The sequence below is a fragment of the Vidua chalybeata genome, chromosome 3 (genome assembly GCF_026979565.1).
Source record: "Vidua chalybeata isolate OUT-0048 chromosome 3, bVidCha1 merged haplotype, whole genome shotgun sequence".
Classification (NCBI taxonomy): domain Eukaryota; kingdom Metazoa; phylum Chordata; class Aves; order Passeriformes; family Viduidae; genus Vidua; species Vidua chalybeata.
This window is the reverse complement of record NC_071532.1, coordinates 64,920,921-64,936,513: the sequence shown is the minus strand read 5'-3', so window position 1 is coordinate 64,936,513 and position 15,593 is coordinate 64,920,921. Positions and strand designations below refer to the sequence as shown.

At 38.8% G+C, this 15,593-nt stretch overlaps 1 protein-coding gene across 1 annotated transcript in view; it reads right to left on the bottom strand.

Moving 5' to 3' along the window:
• Positions 1 to 15,593, bottom strand: part of ROS1 (ROS proto-oncogene 1, receptor tyrosine kinase) — a 68,494-nt gene that overhangs the window by 43,247 nt on the left and 9,654 nt on the right. The window contains exons 8-18 of the mRNA XM_053938540.1: positions 15,168 to 15,369; positions 14,409 to 14,485; positions 12,112 to 12,234; positions 10,976 to 11,160; positions 9,709 to 9,806; positions 8,662 to 9,173; positions 7,843 to 8,055; positions 6,874 to 6,984; positions 6,210 to 6,391; positions 5,063 to 5,254; positions 492 to 592 (exon numbers count right to left, since the gene is read on the bottom strand). Of these exons, the coding sequence (XP_053794515.1) occupies positions 492 to 592; positions 5,063 to 5,254; positions 6,210 to 6,391; positions 6,874 to 6,984; positions 7,843 to 8,055; positions 8,662 to 9,173; positions 9,709 to 9,806; positions 10,976 to 11,160; positions 12,112 to 12,234; positions 14,409 to 14,485; positions 15,168 to 15,369 (1,996 nt within the window). The remainder of the gene's footprint in view (positions 1 to 491; positions 593 to 5,062; positions 5,255 to 6,209; positions 6,392 to 6,873; positions 6,985 to 7,842; positions 8,056 to 8,661; positions 9,174 to 9,708; positions 9,807 to 10,975; positions 11,161 to 12,111; positions 12,235 to 14,408; positions 14,486 to 15,167; positions 15,370 to 15,593) is intronic.

Below are 15,593 nucleotides of genomic sequence, written 5' to 3'. Positions count from 1 at the left end.
TATGTTTTGTCTTATTGAACTTTGCCTTTCTGGAGTTATGCAGCCATTTCACATTCATGATCAAGAGGAAAGCCTGCTGAGTACTGTTTGCTCAAGTGAGAAAGTGGTGTCAGTTCAAGTCCTGAGATTTGTGAAAGATGAGGCAGTTACAGAGCTGCAGGCACTTGGAAACTGTCAAGTGTTGTAAATGCCAAGATAAAGTAGACAATAAGCAGCAATTATTTCCTAAAGCTAAGTCTAAAAATTGATGAGCATGATCTCAGTTCAGTTGGTGTCCCATAGTCCCATACCTTGTTTCTCTCACTGTAAAACTGTGTTATCAACCACCACAACATGTGGCTTGCCATCAGCTAGCCATGATCATTACCTCTTCCTTTTGTTTGTTGTTAAATTAGTAAATAATGTGCCCAGCACTGAACAACTTTTTCTTAAAGAGTATGACAAAAACTAGAAAATACAGACTTTCTTATCTCTGCTATGCATTTACTTACCCTTCTTTGCAGAGAGAAGCTCTGTATAGGTTTAGATATAGACTATCTTGCACAAGCCAGTAAAGAAAACCATAGGTGAGATCCAAAGTTACACCAACCACCTAAGAAAAAACAGTCCAAATAGCAATTTGAACACATTTTCACTTCTGAAATGAGCACCCTTAGGCACAACAGTTGTCTAGACAACATCATGAGTAGCTCTTTATTGGCAAAAATAGCATTACTACCATGAATGTTTATTCTGACACAAAAAGAGATAGCACTAGAAAATAATCAGGTCCTTGGTGGACACCTATTTATAGGAGCTGATGATTTTCTAGATCACATTTTTTTAACACCTGTCACAGTGTTCATCCCTGGAGTTTCTGAATACCTCAGATATGATGGCAACAGCATATCAAGTGCTTAGTGGAACTACCTATCAAAATCTCCAAAATACATCTGGTATTTTAACATTCTTTGTCTGAAACAGGTGGGCGATATCGAGTCTGAAAGTCAGAATCACCTTCTGAAAAAAGTATTTCAGGTCTTTTGTTTTTGCTTTCCAGCTTTGATTTAATACATAAACAGTTAAAACGTTGCATTACTTATGGAAAATAGATGCAAAACTTTAATTCATTTATTTGATTAAGCAGGAAATTCGAATATTTAAAATTTTGTAAATAATTTATTATTAAGTAAAGCAGGGGAGGAAATTAAACAATCTTCCTGTTCATTGCTTCAGTGTTTCATCTTCCTTTAAGGAAGGTGAAAGATTTGTTGTTTCTTTTTAATAGGACTAATATTCAAAATAGATTTTTCTTGTTTCTGCAGTAAACAACAGGTTCAATACCATATGCAACAGTAATAAAAATCAGACATTTTATAATCTGGTCTGTGAATAAAAAATAATTTGCTTCCATAAGTTAGTCTGCTAAATGTTATCAAGTTTAGTCTATTTTATATCATTAGCACAGCTAACAAGTTGTTTGGGGCCTCTCTGAACATGTTTTCCAGCAGCTCTCAAACTTCTTATGCAAACACTAGTCATAACTATTCTCTTATAAGCTTAAATTTCCATTATGTATGTAAGTGGAACAGCCTTTTTTTTCCCTAACTCTTCATTAATAAACTGCAGAAGATGATGACAGGAAAGCAAATGCTATATCACTTAGTTGTCTGTTGCTCCTTATGCAATCACATTCTTGACATATTTCTGTTGACATTGTATGTCAGAAAATCAAGGTTTGAATGATTGCTCCTGTAGGTTGTCTTGTTAAAAATATCTCACAGCGTGTATGTGCCCAAGTGTATATTTAGTCAGCCGTGCTATATTTTATCCCATTTACCTATTCTCTCTCCCATGCTCAACACCAAAAGACATCTTCCTGAATTTATGTTGCTTTTTTGAACATTTGGGTCCTTCTTCCTTGCCCCTTTTTTTTTTTTCTGCAGCTATTACATTTTCCTATAGATGAGTCCATCTTCTTTATCCTGACCCCTGTATCATCATTATTAAAAGGCAAATAAATATTTGTACTATTCATTTTCAGGAGTTAGGCAGTAGTTTAACACCTCCCTTCTCTGATGCTTCAAAAACAGGCAAGCACTTCCCAGCTCATGAGAGGTACTAGTCTCTCGGCACGAAATGTATTTGTGATGGTGCAATGTAACTGAACATCATGAGATGCAGGATAAACTTAGCTATTTGAAATAACCTTTGACTAAAAACATTGAAACCACACCTAAAGGATCCTGGTCCCACTTCCATATAATGCACTTTACTGCTCCCTTATAAAGCTACTTTTGTTCTAGTCATACTGTACAGTGTAAACAACTTACTAAGAGCTTTGGAAATTCTATGCCAGATCCTAAGTTGGAATAAATCAGAGTAGCTCTGCTCAAATCAATCAAGCTCTGCCAATACACCCCAACTGTGCTAAACAATTGATCAGAAAATAAAATAAAAGGATTTTATTTTTAGCTCCTGCCAAAGAAATTAGACTTTCAAAGCTCTGCCTTTGTATTTGTTTGGGAAACCTGCCATTTTACAGTAGGCTCTTCTATTCCTATTCCTATTCCTAGCATTCAGATTTCAAGCTGAAAGAAAGTACAGCTACAAACTGCTGAAGATCCAGCTGAACAGCAATTCTTTATTAGGAAAACAGATGGTGAATACCAGTAAGAACCACTTACATAGAGAACATACTTTAACTGTTGAATAACAGCAATTAACTATTACATCTGTTTTTTAATATTGAAGACATGCTCTTTTCAGGTAAAGGACTTCATTGTGCAATGAAAATATATATTAGTACTTGTGCAAACATATATTTGCCTCTTGATATTGAGTCAATAACAACCACCTCAACAATTCCACCATTAAAGAATGCTGTGCTGTCCTTTTTTTCCTAATAGTTTTATTCTGAGGTTTATTTTCATAAAGAAACACCTGTCAGCTACAACTGGTCACTCCTCAATCTAGACATTTGTACTTGGCTTTTTGCCTATGTGCATCACAGCAGGAGGCTGAGTTCAGAAGTCAGTGCATAGATTAGGGCAGCAGAGAAGCAGGAGAGATGTTTGCTTGTAGGAGGTGTGAATAAGTGAATGGTTGAAGGCTGGTATCACTGACATAGAGAAAGGTGCAGAAAAAAAAAATGACAGGACCAGACAAGCAGTCCTACTGCTGCCAAGGTTCTTGAAAGCAAGAACAAGAAATTTGAGGTTAGCATAAGGCAATCCAGAGAAGCAAGTAGAGAATCAAAAGAGAAGGGCAACAAAGTTGAGGTTTGCCACTTAGAATAAACTGGAACATGTTGGTCCTTTGCCACAGATCATCTAGAAGATATGTCCAAGTCCAAGTGTGCCACTGAGCTTGGACAAAATATATCTTTCCATGGAGACAGTCCACACCAGCCAGCTTCCACAGAGAGGTAGGGAGGCTAATACTGGAAGATAGATTGGTCCTTTGCAGCACAGACCTTTCTCTCACGTACAAAAGTTTTACAGTTCTTGTGTACGCAAAATTACAAGTGTAGTAGGTGGAACACCAGACCCTGCCTTCCTACTTCCCAAGCCCTCATGAAAGTAAAACATTTGTGAGATTAGCTGGCCTTTTGGAATATTAATTCCCTTTCATGGACTAAACCAGGCCTAGCTTTTTTTTTATAATCAGAGAAACACCAAATTTTTTCTTTCGGGAACAGAAAGTTAAGTGTTCTGGGGAATGATACAAAGCGAACTAAGAGAGATAGATCTCTAAACCTGGAAAGGATCTCTAATGGACAACCTGGCTTCAGGTTAAATGGGAGTAAATTTGTAGGACAGGTGGAATTTTTAAAGGAAGGAAGGAAGAGAGGGAGGAATATGCTAAGACTGTGACAGATCTTTTCATGAGGAGAATACTCAGTCTCAGAGCTCTTCCATTGCGTAGGCAACACCAAATTCCACCTACCAAGAATGAGGTCAAATCTCACATGGTGGCAGAGGCAGGATGGATTTGGAGAAGATCACAGTGATCTATGAGGAGCCAGCAGTGAACCAAGTTTTTAAGAGACTTGATAGGACACCAGAGAGGGGTGAATGCTGAAGAAAGGCATCGGAGAAGTCAGTAGAGATATGGAGATTTTCTTGGCAGGCCTCAGAGCATAACAAAATGTCTCCAGGTAGGAAAAGGGAACTAATGCGCCTCCATGTACTACAGGATCTTTGGTGAGCTATTGGTGGAAATAGCATCTCTATTTTCCCTCTCCTTTCTTCTTCTGCATGGGACCCATTCTTCACCCTACTACAACTAAAACAACAATGTTCCATCCCTTTTTCCCCCCTGTGCTGCCCACTGTCTTTACTCACTCTTGCAAGAAGCCCCCTCCTCCCTGAGGAGCTGCTCTGCTCAGCACCAGCCTCTTCACAGCCCTCTGGAGCTCCTCATGAGCTTTGCACTCTTGCTTTGCTCTCTGGGGCAAAGCAAGAGTGGCCAAGCTGGGACCAGGCCTGTGTCTGCCATGGGCAAGGGATAAAGAGAGGACAGGGAAGGGAAGGGGTAGACTGGGGAAGGAGAGCCTTGACAATCCTCAGGGTGTTGATCTTGGTGCTCCTGCCACCACATGAGGGACAGGATCAGGCAGGATGGAGACTGTTGGTGCCAGATGTGGCACCTTCGCCAGCACTGTGGCAGCAGCAGCAGCAAGCTGTGCCAGGCTGCAGCAGGGACAGATGCCATTCCCTCTCTCTCAACACCGTGGCTAAAGCCTGTTTCTGTAACAGCACTTCTGCAACCTCAAATGCAACCCTGGCAAGTGCTAAGCCTCAAAAGTGGCCCTGCCAGGTCCTGTAAGCTGGGGAGCATCAAAAAAGAGGCAGGATGCTATGAAGCTCTGGATCCATATTTTGATGTGAAAGCCAGAAGTGACCATTAGACTTAAATAATTTGGAAAAAAAGAACTTTCACACGTGGGAAGGAGCAGCATTACAGCCACAATTTTGACAGCTATGAACGCTGACGATAGTCAAGAGATCTAAATACTAAAACACACACCACCCCTCCACCCCACCTCTCACAGAAAGAAAGAAAAGTAAAAATCAGTCACCTGTTTACCAGAAAACTGTAGCTGCTCTTGTAACATGAGATACTCCTCTCCATTCAATCTTGTGCTCTCCACTGAATACATCGTGGCCCAGTACAAATAGCCATTTACTGAATCCACAACTAGATCCTTCACTGGGAACACAACATGAGCTACAACATCTATATGGCCTCCCCATAGTGATTTTCTGTAGATCTAGGGACAAAAGAATTTACTTTAGCATCACATCTAAATCATCAGCTATGATCAGCTGATGTACATTAATGACTTTTCCACAGCTGTTTATCAAAATACTGTGCAAGCCTTCAGCTTTCAAAGCCTAAACCTTTTGCATTCGAAGTAAAAGGATGAAGAATAATTCAAAATTATTAGCTCATTTTTGCCAGAAAGTAACAAAAGAAAAAAGCTGAAATAGCTTTTTCCCTTCACTTTCCCAGTTTTGGCAGCCTTCTGTCTGACAGAACTTCTCACCCACTTCATATTCACTATTCACAAGTGTGAATGAGGGTGCAAGGCAGTGTGAAATCTGGCTTCCTAGATCCAGTTTTTAAAACAGCTTCTGACTTTGCACTTACAAGAAATGAAAGGCATAATTTGACAGCACTGCATAAATTAGCACTACAATTTTGAAGTCAGATACCTTTTAAATAATTCACATGTCAGTGTTCCTGATATGAGAGTGTACAAAGTGCAATTGTAATTATTTTTTAACTGCAGTGATCTGCAAAATATCACAGAGCAGAGGTCAACCTTGAAAATCTCTGTGTAAACAAATAGTGCCAAATTTGATTAAAATAAAGTCCATCTACTTCTTGGCTGAGATCAACAGGGCAGCCTCCATTTTCACTATCTTCATTTATTTTCACAATGTTGAATCCAACAAAACTGATGATAGCATGTTTGATTTGCCTGTTTTACACCTGGTGAATTCAGTATCCTGCATTAGTGAATGTCAGTGGATATTTTACCCCAAAATTTTGTATGACTGTGGGAAATCACTTAAGGAAAGAAAGGCCTCCTTGTTTTACACTATAATAGCAAATGTATCTCAGGTTGCAAGAAGTAGGGATTATTTTCCCAAATACTGCCTTACAGTCTTTATTGTTGACTTAAGGGATTTTTTTCTTTTAAGAAATGAAGCTATACCTACCGTATTTGCTTTGCCAGCCCAATACAAGCATTGACCCAACCAATCAAAGGCCAACATCCTTGCATTTCTGACATCAGATACATAAGTGTTCTCATTGGTACCCTTTCTTTTGTTCAATGTCCAGGTCTGAACTTCTCCCATGGAATTAATCCAATAAAGAGTGTTATTACACCAATCGAGGTCTTGAAGAAAGAAGAAAGATGTTAAGTATTATACAAACCATTGTTTTAAAGAATAAAAAGCATTCAGGCACTTCAGTTTTTTAAAAATCAATACAAATGCACAGTTAGGCTCAGCTAATGTGAAGGTAGCTGCTTCATTATAAGAAATAATGTACATGTATTGTACATATATAGCCCTGATTATTATAAATGTATGACATATATTGGGATGCTGGAGACAGACTTATTTAGTTCAGAGGGTTGATTTTAGCTTTGCTGTAACTGTGGTAATGTCAGAAGGGTTTCACCAAGGATTAATTTGACTCATAAAATAGAAGAAAGGGGATGAACCCAAAGGGTTGGCTCAGTGAAGCTGCTGTACTGCACTGCACGCCTTCAAGTCTAGAGAACTCTTATCTTTCAGTGCTGTTGGTGAAATTTATGGAGAGCTAACAAATGCCAAAAAGTCTGTAGCTGCAGCATGCAATTTGTTTAATATGTACCTGAAACATTTCTTATATGTGGATAGAGGAGTTCTCCTTGCCTGTAGCTATCCAGTCGCTGCTTCCAGAGACCCTCAGGCCCCACAGCCAATATATATGGTTCTTCTTCAGCTACAAAGGAAGAAAACTGCAGTTGTGCACACCAACAAGCAATTTATGCATAATTTTTGTATTTCAATAGCAGTGGTTCCTGTTTCTGGAAAGTTACAAAAGCACCTTTATAACTGTCCCTGTCCTAAGGAATAAAGGACAAAGAAGAAATGCATGAACATATCATAATTTGAGAAATTCAAAGATTCAGGGCAGCTTCAGATCCAGAACAATAAGGCAATTTGGAATCCTGTTAGATGCTGAAAAAACACTGTGGGTTTGGACCTGTCTGTATCAAAGTCAGGTAAAAGTCAACCCTAAGCCAGTCCAGCACCTTAAACTCGAAGCTATTTTCCCCTCGGACTTAGGTTAATTTGGGTGAACAAGGCTTCAAAAAACATTCCAAAGACATGGAAATCTCAGACATTTTGCACACATCCATTTCCCCTGATTATCTATGCTCAAACCAAGGATTTTCAGCATTTGGTGAGCTGCAATTTTCCTTGATTTGTCTTTGACCCTCAGGACATTGCACAAACCACTTCATCATAGAAAGTTCTTTATAGAGCAATGAAAAGGGATAACACCTATTTTACCATATCAAACAATATTTTTGATAGAGTATTTGATTTGCATTAGAAAAATGTAGATATGTACTAATGTTAATGCATTTTTAATATTTAATATCATTATTCTTTGAAAATCTTACCACTTTAAATAAAAGCAAATTTACTTATCCTGTGTTCTTTAATATTGCTAAGAAAAACCTCTTTGTGCCCCTTTTTTTGCAGTCTTTTCCCAAAGTGTGTGCCTCACTAGGTGGAAAGATTTATACACACTTAGTTCTCCATTTTTCCTGTGTGACAAAGCAATTCTCACCTTCTTCTAAAGTTGTTCCTGTAAATGACTCTGACCATGGCCCTGCACCAGCAGGAGACACAGCTCTGATTAACACCTCATACGCTGTGAAGCTGGCCAGCCCCTTCACTACAAGCCTTGTGTTACTAATATTGGAAACAACCCATTCCTCCTCAAATGGGTGCTCAGGTGACACTTTCACATCGTAGGTCCAGTTCTGCCAAGCAGATAAACCTGTGTGAAGCAAATAATCGTGTTAGCAAAGAGTAAATGCTTGTAACTGGTGATATACATCCTTTGAGAAAGATATACATTGAAGACTCCTTTCAAAAACGCCAATACCAGTGGAATTAGGAAAGGGATACATTAAAAATTTATACTCGTCCCCTCTGGCCCCATGCTTCAATTCTCCATGAAGAATGAAATTAGAACAAAAATTTTCCTTGGCCAGGTGATTTTCTGCTATTCAAAACACATGCACAGAGGGTAGAAACCATAGCATAGTCACTGATCAAAAGTCATTACATCTCTGCCATGCTTTTTTATGTGATACCAGTACCCAGCATTACTGCTACTCCATAACATACTTAAGATCAAGCTTTGCTTAAAATCCTTGCAGGAGGCATATGAGTTGCCAACGCAAACTTGTGCTAATTTAGACAATTTAGCTCTTTTACTGGCAAATTATGGGCTAAATTTTTGAAACAGAGGTAATTCCATTATTTTCATCTGGATCTGCTATTGAAGTCACTAAAGCCCAAATCAAGAAAAGGGAAAGCAGAAAATTACTTCTATAGAAAGAAAAGAAGTGGTCCTTCAGGGAGAATCAACTGGACTTACTGGTTCCAATTGTGTGTTCAGGTGGTCTCCAGCTGATCACGGCTCGGCCCAATCCAAATAGAGCCGTGACAAGACGAGGAGCAGTTGGTAAAGGAAAAGGCTGAGTTGATGGCCCATAGAAAACCAAGTTGCCAATGCCAAAGTACTCTGGGTACACCAAATTGCAGTCCACAATGTATTCATTGAAGCTAGAACTTCCCACTGGAGAGACTTCCTCGTGGAAAACTGCTGAGCCATCTGTGACTGTAAATGTGTTATCCTTATAAACGAAGCTCTCCATGTCATTAAATGGCACATGTGATCGCAGTGTGTGAAACTCTGAGCCATCAAGAAAACCTGACACAAAGGCCTGTTCTGTTTTGTTGAAGAAAATGAGTCTCTTAGATTGGAAGTTGATCATGAAGGTTCTCAGAGCATTAGATCTCACCACCAATGAAGCTGCAGAGGCAATGCCAGGAAGGAGTGGAAGGTTTGCTCTGTATATGCCGTCCTCCAGGAGACAGAAGATATAACTGGCCACAGAGCAAAATGAACCCAAATAAACACAGTGCAAGAAGTCTGTAGAGCCACAAATATTTTAGCAGCTAAGACATGTGCCTGTCTTTATGCACAATAGAAAAATGCTTTTGGCATTATTAATATATATATGGTGGGAAAGTAGATACATCAGTTTTTACTTTCTGGGAATTTGCATAGCAGATTATTGGAGAATATTCTTCTATAATACCTTAAATGCTAAGCATGAACACTTAAAATTCATAGAGCTTCATATTCATAAAGGCATGAAATTTCTGAAACTCAAATTTCTGTATTGGAAAAGCTTTATCTCTTCTGCTAATGCCCTAAAGAAGAAAATGTATGAAACAATACTTCATGGCACCTCTCTTGCTCCAATTGTTTTGTAGTTTGTTATTTCTTGCTAATTGCACTTTTGTTTTGTTAACTTAGGTCCTTGAAACAGGAACCTAGATGACTAATGAAGTGAAGAAAATTAGAGAGGAGCTTTATAGCACCTTTGGCACCAAGTGCTCAAAGGAGTTCACTTACCCATTATAGGGATCAGCTATAACCTTCCTAGGGGATGTCACGTAAAGAGGAGTGATGTCTTCAGCTACCATGCAGTTTTCTAAGTGGCAGACATGTATCTGGGGAATGAGAAGAAAAACGGGTGATGCATTCATAAGGTGTTTGCTAATGAGTGGAGAAGCTGACCTGAGATTCCTTCAGAGGATCAAGAGAATGAAACACCTCTCTCACAGTCCTAGGTCCTTCTGGGCTCCTGAGTGTTCAGTCAGCCAAGTCACCCTTGTACACAAAGCCATGACAGCTTACCCTGAAGCTGTCAGTCATACCTCTAAGCTGGAGGGAAAATCGAACATCCAACTTCCTATACTCAATTTGGAGGGTATAGGCAAACTGTACTTTGAAAATGATCTGGCAGGGAAGGGAAGTGCTTTTCTGATCCTGGAAGCAATACCTTGGAAGTCAGACATCTCTGTCATCAGTCTGTCCATCTACAGCTCATTTGTATCTTTTCATCACTACTACTTTTCCTGCTCCTTGTTCCCTGTGCAGTAAGCAAAAGATCAAACATGGCAAGGGGATTAAAAAAATAAAAATCCCCCACTAGCCATTATGGGCAGGTTTCTAGTCCTTTGTACATTAGAGGATTACATGGGTACATGCAAAGTAAAAATCCCCCACTAACCATTATGGACAGGTTTCTAGTCCTTTGTACATTAGAGGATTACATGGGTACATGCAAAGTCTGACCATTAGTGTAACTGATGTTTTATGAGTAGGAAAACCAGTGCAGGGTTAATCTCCATTTTTACTTCAAACTGAAGCAGAGGTAATCTGAGCTGTTGCTATTGTATGAACACTTAATATATTTTGTCAGTTATGACAGACAGTAAAATCATTGTCTAGTTATCTGACCACCTTCCTGAGGCAGAGTAGGACATGAATAGAGTAGCTGGGTAACCAAGAGAAACGGTGTGCCAATACTGGATATGAGGAGGGTGTGAAGTCAGTTTCAAAAACAAATTAAAACCAAAACACTTATGTCCTAAGGAGAAAAATAAGGCAAGGAGCCAGAGTTCCACATAGGGTGTTTACTTTAAATGTGACCTGATGGTCAAGCCTTTCTTCTTTTTTAAATTACTAAATATGTGAATATTAATGTTATATTAAAATATTTTCATAATTATATTTTGTGTATACAAATCTATACATAAATCATATTTTTCCATGTAAAATTAATCATGTAATGGTTCAAATTAAGCAAGAAATTAATTAAGCACTAGAGCATTACCTTTTCATTCATGACAAAGTATATCTTCTGGTAAAGCCAGTCTACTGAGATGGACACAATATTCCCCCAGCCAGCATAAAAGAGCATTAGGTCAGATACATCAGACATATTTGCAATGCCTTTCACCCAGATAGAATTCCCTTCAGAGAAATAGACAACTTGCTGATAAATATTCACAGAAATACCTAAAAATAGAAAGATACATGCACACAGATAATATAAAAAAAGTTTCCATTTTTCAGTTAGTTTTTCTCCTTGCCTTAAAAATATGTATTTTTCAGTCTGCAATCCACCATTATCATCATCATCATCAGAGAAAGGTTAACTGTTTTTTCTCCTCACTTCTAGTCTTCTTTCAGATAACAAGGAAACATTCCCATTTGCTATGTAAGTGACATTATTATAGAGAATTGCCCTTCAGAAAGGTAATCAAAGAGAGGACATGTAATATGCAAACTGACACTGATTGCCCCTCTACAGGTCAAACAGCTGCAGCTGGCATCTCCTGACAAAGCACCATTCACTCTAGGATTCAAACTTGACATAATCTATGCCACCTCTGCACTATCAAAGGCTATTTAGATGCGGGCAACATTCTTTCTCTGGAGCCTTTGTGGCTCTGAGAAATTTGGTAGATAAACTCAGATTTCCACACTGTCACCAAGGACCAGTGTAGATAAGAAACATTGGAGTGGTGAGTAATTTGAGATAACATGGTTATCTGGTGACAGCTGCCATATGCCTCATTAGTATGCCAACATATTGGCCCTATCTTTTAGCACTCAGCATTATTTTATTCAGAAGTTTGAACTACTTCATTTCCCCTTATTCATGTTGAGAAAAAGTAGATATTAATTGCAGGGAAACATGGATTCATCTTACCTCAATTTAGATACCTACAGTGTAAAAAATGAACCAGGCTGCCGAGATACAGTGAAGAAACAGTTGCTCTGGGGAGAACCATTTATTGCTTCCTAATGCCTGTCAAATCATGTCCTGAAAGTTCCTATTTCTCCTGATAGACTATAAAGGGAGACTAGATACTGTCTCAAGCTATGTGAGGTGCATCCTGTCCTTGGTGTAAAGAGGTCTTAGTCGCACGTGATAGAAAAGGAGAGAGCCCAATCCGATTTTACCTGTGATGTTGTGGTGTATAGTACCATCTGGCAGACACTGAGCAGCTTCGAGGAAATGTCCTGTGTATCTCTTCCTTAAAGACTCCCTTCTGGATAGGAAGAGCCATGCTCCTTTTTCCTTAACTAGCAAACAGAGAAATTCAGAATTTAGCTGACCACAGCACGTTGCTAACTCAGATACATCATTAATAGACGTGCATGTGCATGTGTACCTAAATTACGTTATGCCTGTATGTATGAACGTATTACAGTACCAGTGACAGACCAAAACTTAAACTCTCTGAGTCTTGAAAGTACATGGAATTATTCACCATTACAGTTGATTCTGGCTCCTCACACAGGTGAGAACAGGCCATGTGAATTTTATGCCATCATTCTTGCAACAATAGTCAGTTCCCTAGTGAGGGAAAGTAAGCTGGAGCAAATGAAGCTTTATTGACTTGAGGAAATGAAGGCACTAAGACATCCGTGTGACTTCAAGATGAAGCAGAAATAGGATATTTAACCCCTCTGGACTTCTTTGAAAACCCCAGTCAAACTAGAATATTATCCCACAGAGCTAGAGAAAAGCAAGGCAAGTCTGTTTATTTCAGGCGTTTTATTGTAATGATAAGTGATTTATTCAAAAAGAAGTACCTATCACAGACAAAGATGATAATGGGATAATTATCTCTCTGTTTCAAAGGTGATAAACTTATTAATTTTTTCTAATAAAGTCACAGAATTTAAAGTCAACAAGGATAGTTTTGGTCACATAAACTGATTTCATGCTTGTAAAGGCCCAAGTAATTTACAACAAAACCTCTGCAGTAAATCTGTACTTTCTGTCTGGGCTGTACCTAGCCCTGGGAAAGATAGCTTGCCTCACTTCTGAATCTCAGATCCTTGGAAATCTAGCACACACCCTGCTAAATTGATTGCTACCTTCATTTTTAAAGATGGTGTATTATTTCAAGTATGATTTTGGCTAACTTCCATCAGCAAACAATCTTTCCCCTTTTTTCCTCCTCTCCAGTTTAAGCAGCTGTCTGCAATCAGATATCATTTCCTCATATGGATATCACAAAACTGTGATCAAATACTGTCTTAATTTATTTCCAGATAATCTGCATAGTTTGAGCTGTGTGTATTTCTCACATGACGCACTGTGAGTAATTTCAATAATGATGCCTTCAAAGCAAAGTACAAGAGGACAATATTACCTCTTTATCTCTTTTCAAGTAATGTTTCTTGCAATCAACAGCGGCAATCAGATTCTTTCCCCGACCCTTCTCAGGGCTCAGATCTACACAGCTCAGTGCCTGATGCAGTAACACCATTTCTGGACATGATACATGAGGATGGGCTGTTCCTGTTTGTGTTAGCACAGAGAGAAAGCATGTGCCTGTGCAATTCAGGGGGAAACAACTGAAATTTTATGTGGTGACTAGTAAGGGGGTGATTCCCCACCCCCATAAGGTGGGGGCTTGGGGGGTGATAGGGTTTGTTTATTTATTTGTTTCTTTGTTTTCTACCTTAAATTAATTGCTTGGCAATTTGATTGACATAGTGAACACAGTCCAGACTTTTCAAAAATGACACAAATATTTATAACTCAGAGTCAGCCAACCTAGAGCAAACCTCTGTGGAGTAGTAAGTAAGGAAAAATCAGTATGTCTGAGCTAACACACACAGCCAAAAAAAAACCCAATATTTTAAAAAGCAGTAGAGAAGCAAGTTCAGTTCCTCTAACCAATGGCAATTCAGAGATAGTCTTGAAGTGTTTTCATAAGGCTGAAGCATTTCCAGGTGTTTGACAACTGAATCTTTTCATGAGAAGGGAAGTATTTTATTTTCTTTCCTAAAAGAACATTTTGATAACATCGATTTCACTCTTATTTGTGTTCTATCTCAACATGTATCTTTCTCTGCCAATTAATTAATAATTCTGTAATTCTTTGAGTAATAGCTATAGCGCATCATTACCTTCAATATTAATTAGTTGATACAGTAAAACAAATACCTCCATGAAAGAGCAAAAATAAAAAGTTGGTATGATTTCATGGATTTGGCTTGAGATAATTGAGAATTTTTGACAAAAGAGTTTCACGTTAAGTGACCGTTCCCATGCTGTGCTGCCTTATCATGTCCACAGCTGAAGAACAGGACCCTCTCTGATGTACTATTGATTCCCCACTGTACAACTCCTTGACATATTCACAGTCTAAATATTTGTACTTCTGCCAGGAATGTGGCAGGCCAGGGAACACGAGTTTGTCCCCAGGAACAGACAGTGGTAAGGACTCTGCCACTCGTACCTTTGGATGCCGGGGTTGTGATGTTGACTTCCGCAGGGGGTCCAGCACCAACCTCATTAACTGCCACAATGCTGAACCTATGGTACACCAAAGAGACAGGTTTTGGTTGGCAGGTTTCTTTTGAAAGATTGCCTGAGAAACATTTTATCCAGTAGGGAAGCTGGTACAGAAGTGCTTGACTTTCAGAAAATGCCCGTTTAAATATAATGTCTGGGAAAATTTAGAATAAAAAAAACCAAACCAAAGTCTGAATTGCCCAAAGGACAAACAACAACAGAATCTTCTAAATTTCAATTCAAAATAAGTTTTCAGACTTAGAATAGCAACTCAGCTTCATTTCAAAGGAAAATCTGTATTTACCAGTGCAAGCAGAATGCAGACCTCTGCATTTAATAAAAATGAAGACATTTGTCCAGATGCTTACAGGACTAGAGAAGACCACTCTATATTTCTTCTGCTATACTAAAAACATGCCACACAAGCCTAAAAAAATTTAACACAGCAGCAAAGAAAATGCAGCCTCCCAGCCCTATATCCAGTTGCTTTTCCTTCCTCAGCATCTGACTTCTGCAAAAGCAGCCAAATTACCTGGGATAACTCTGTTACCTCAAGGAAGGTGCCCATGCTTTTGGCAAGGATGTAAGTAAATAGCAAAATTGTGCAGAAGTGGTATTAAGGCATATTCAGTGCTATCTGGGCAAGAAGTGTGACCTCATACCTAGCCACACTTCAGATACCTGGTATCTTTTCTTTTTGTACCTGTAAGTGGTGTTTGGGAAGGTGGAGTAGAACTGAAAGCTGTGCCCTCTTGAGGCTCTCAGAAATTCATGATTCTCACTGGTCAGGAGCAAGTTATAGCCAATAATCAATCCATTCGGAAAAAGTGGTGGAGACCAACTAACTTCAACAGTGTTTGGACTTGAACTCTGAATGTCTTTAATGACAGGAGCTGTTGCAGGAACTGCAAGACAGAAATATCTGACTCCGATACTTGATTAAGACATTAATTGATTTTGATTTTTAAATACATTTTTAGGTTTCACACCAGTTAATTCATTTATACACCAATAAACATTATTAGGGACAGTTAGCATTCCAGCAGCATTTCAGCTTTTTTTTAATGTTCAGGAAAACAGGACTGCATTTCAATCAAATACATGCATAATTATGTACAAACGTATCCCA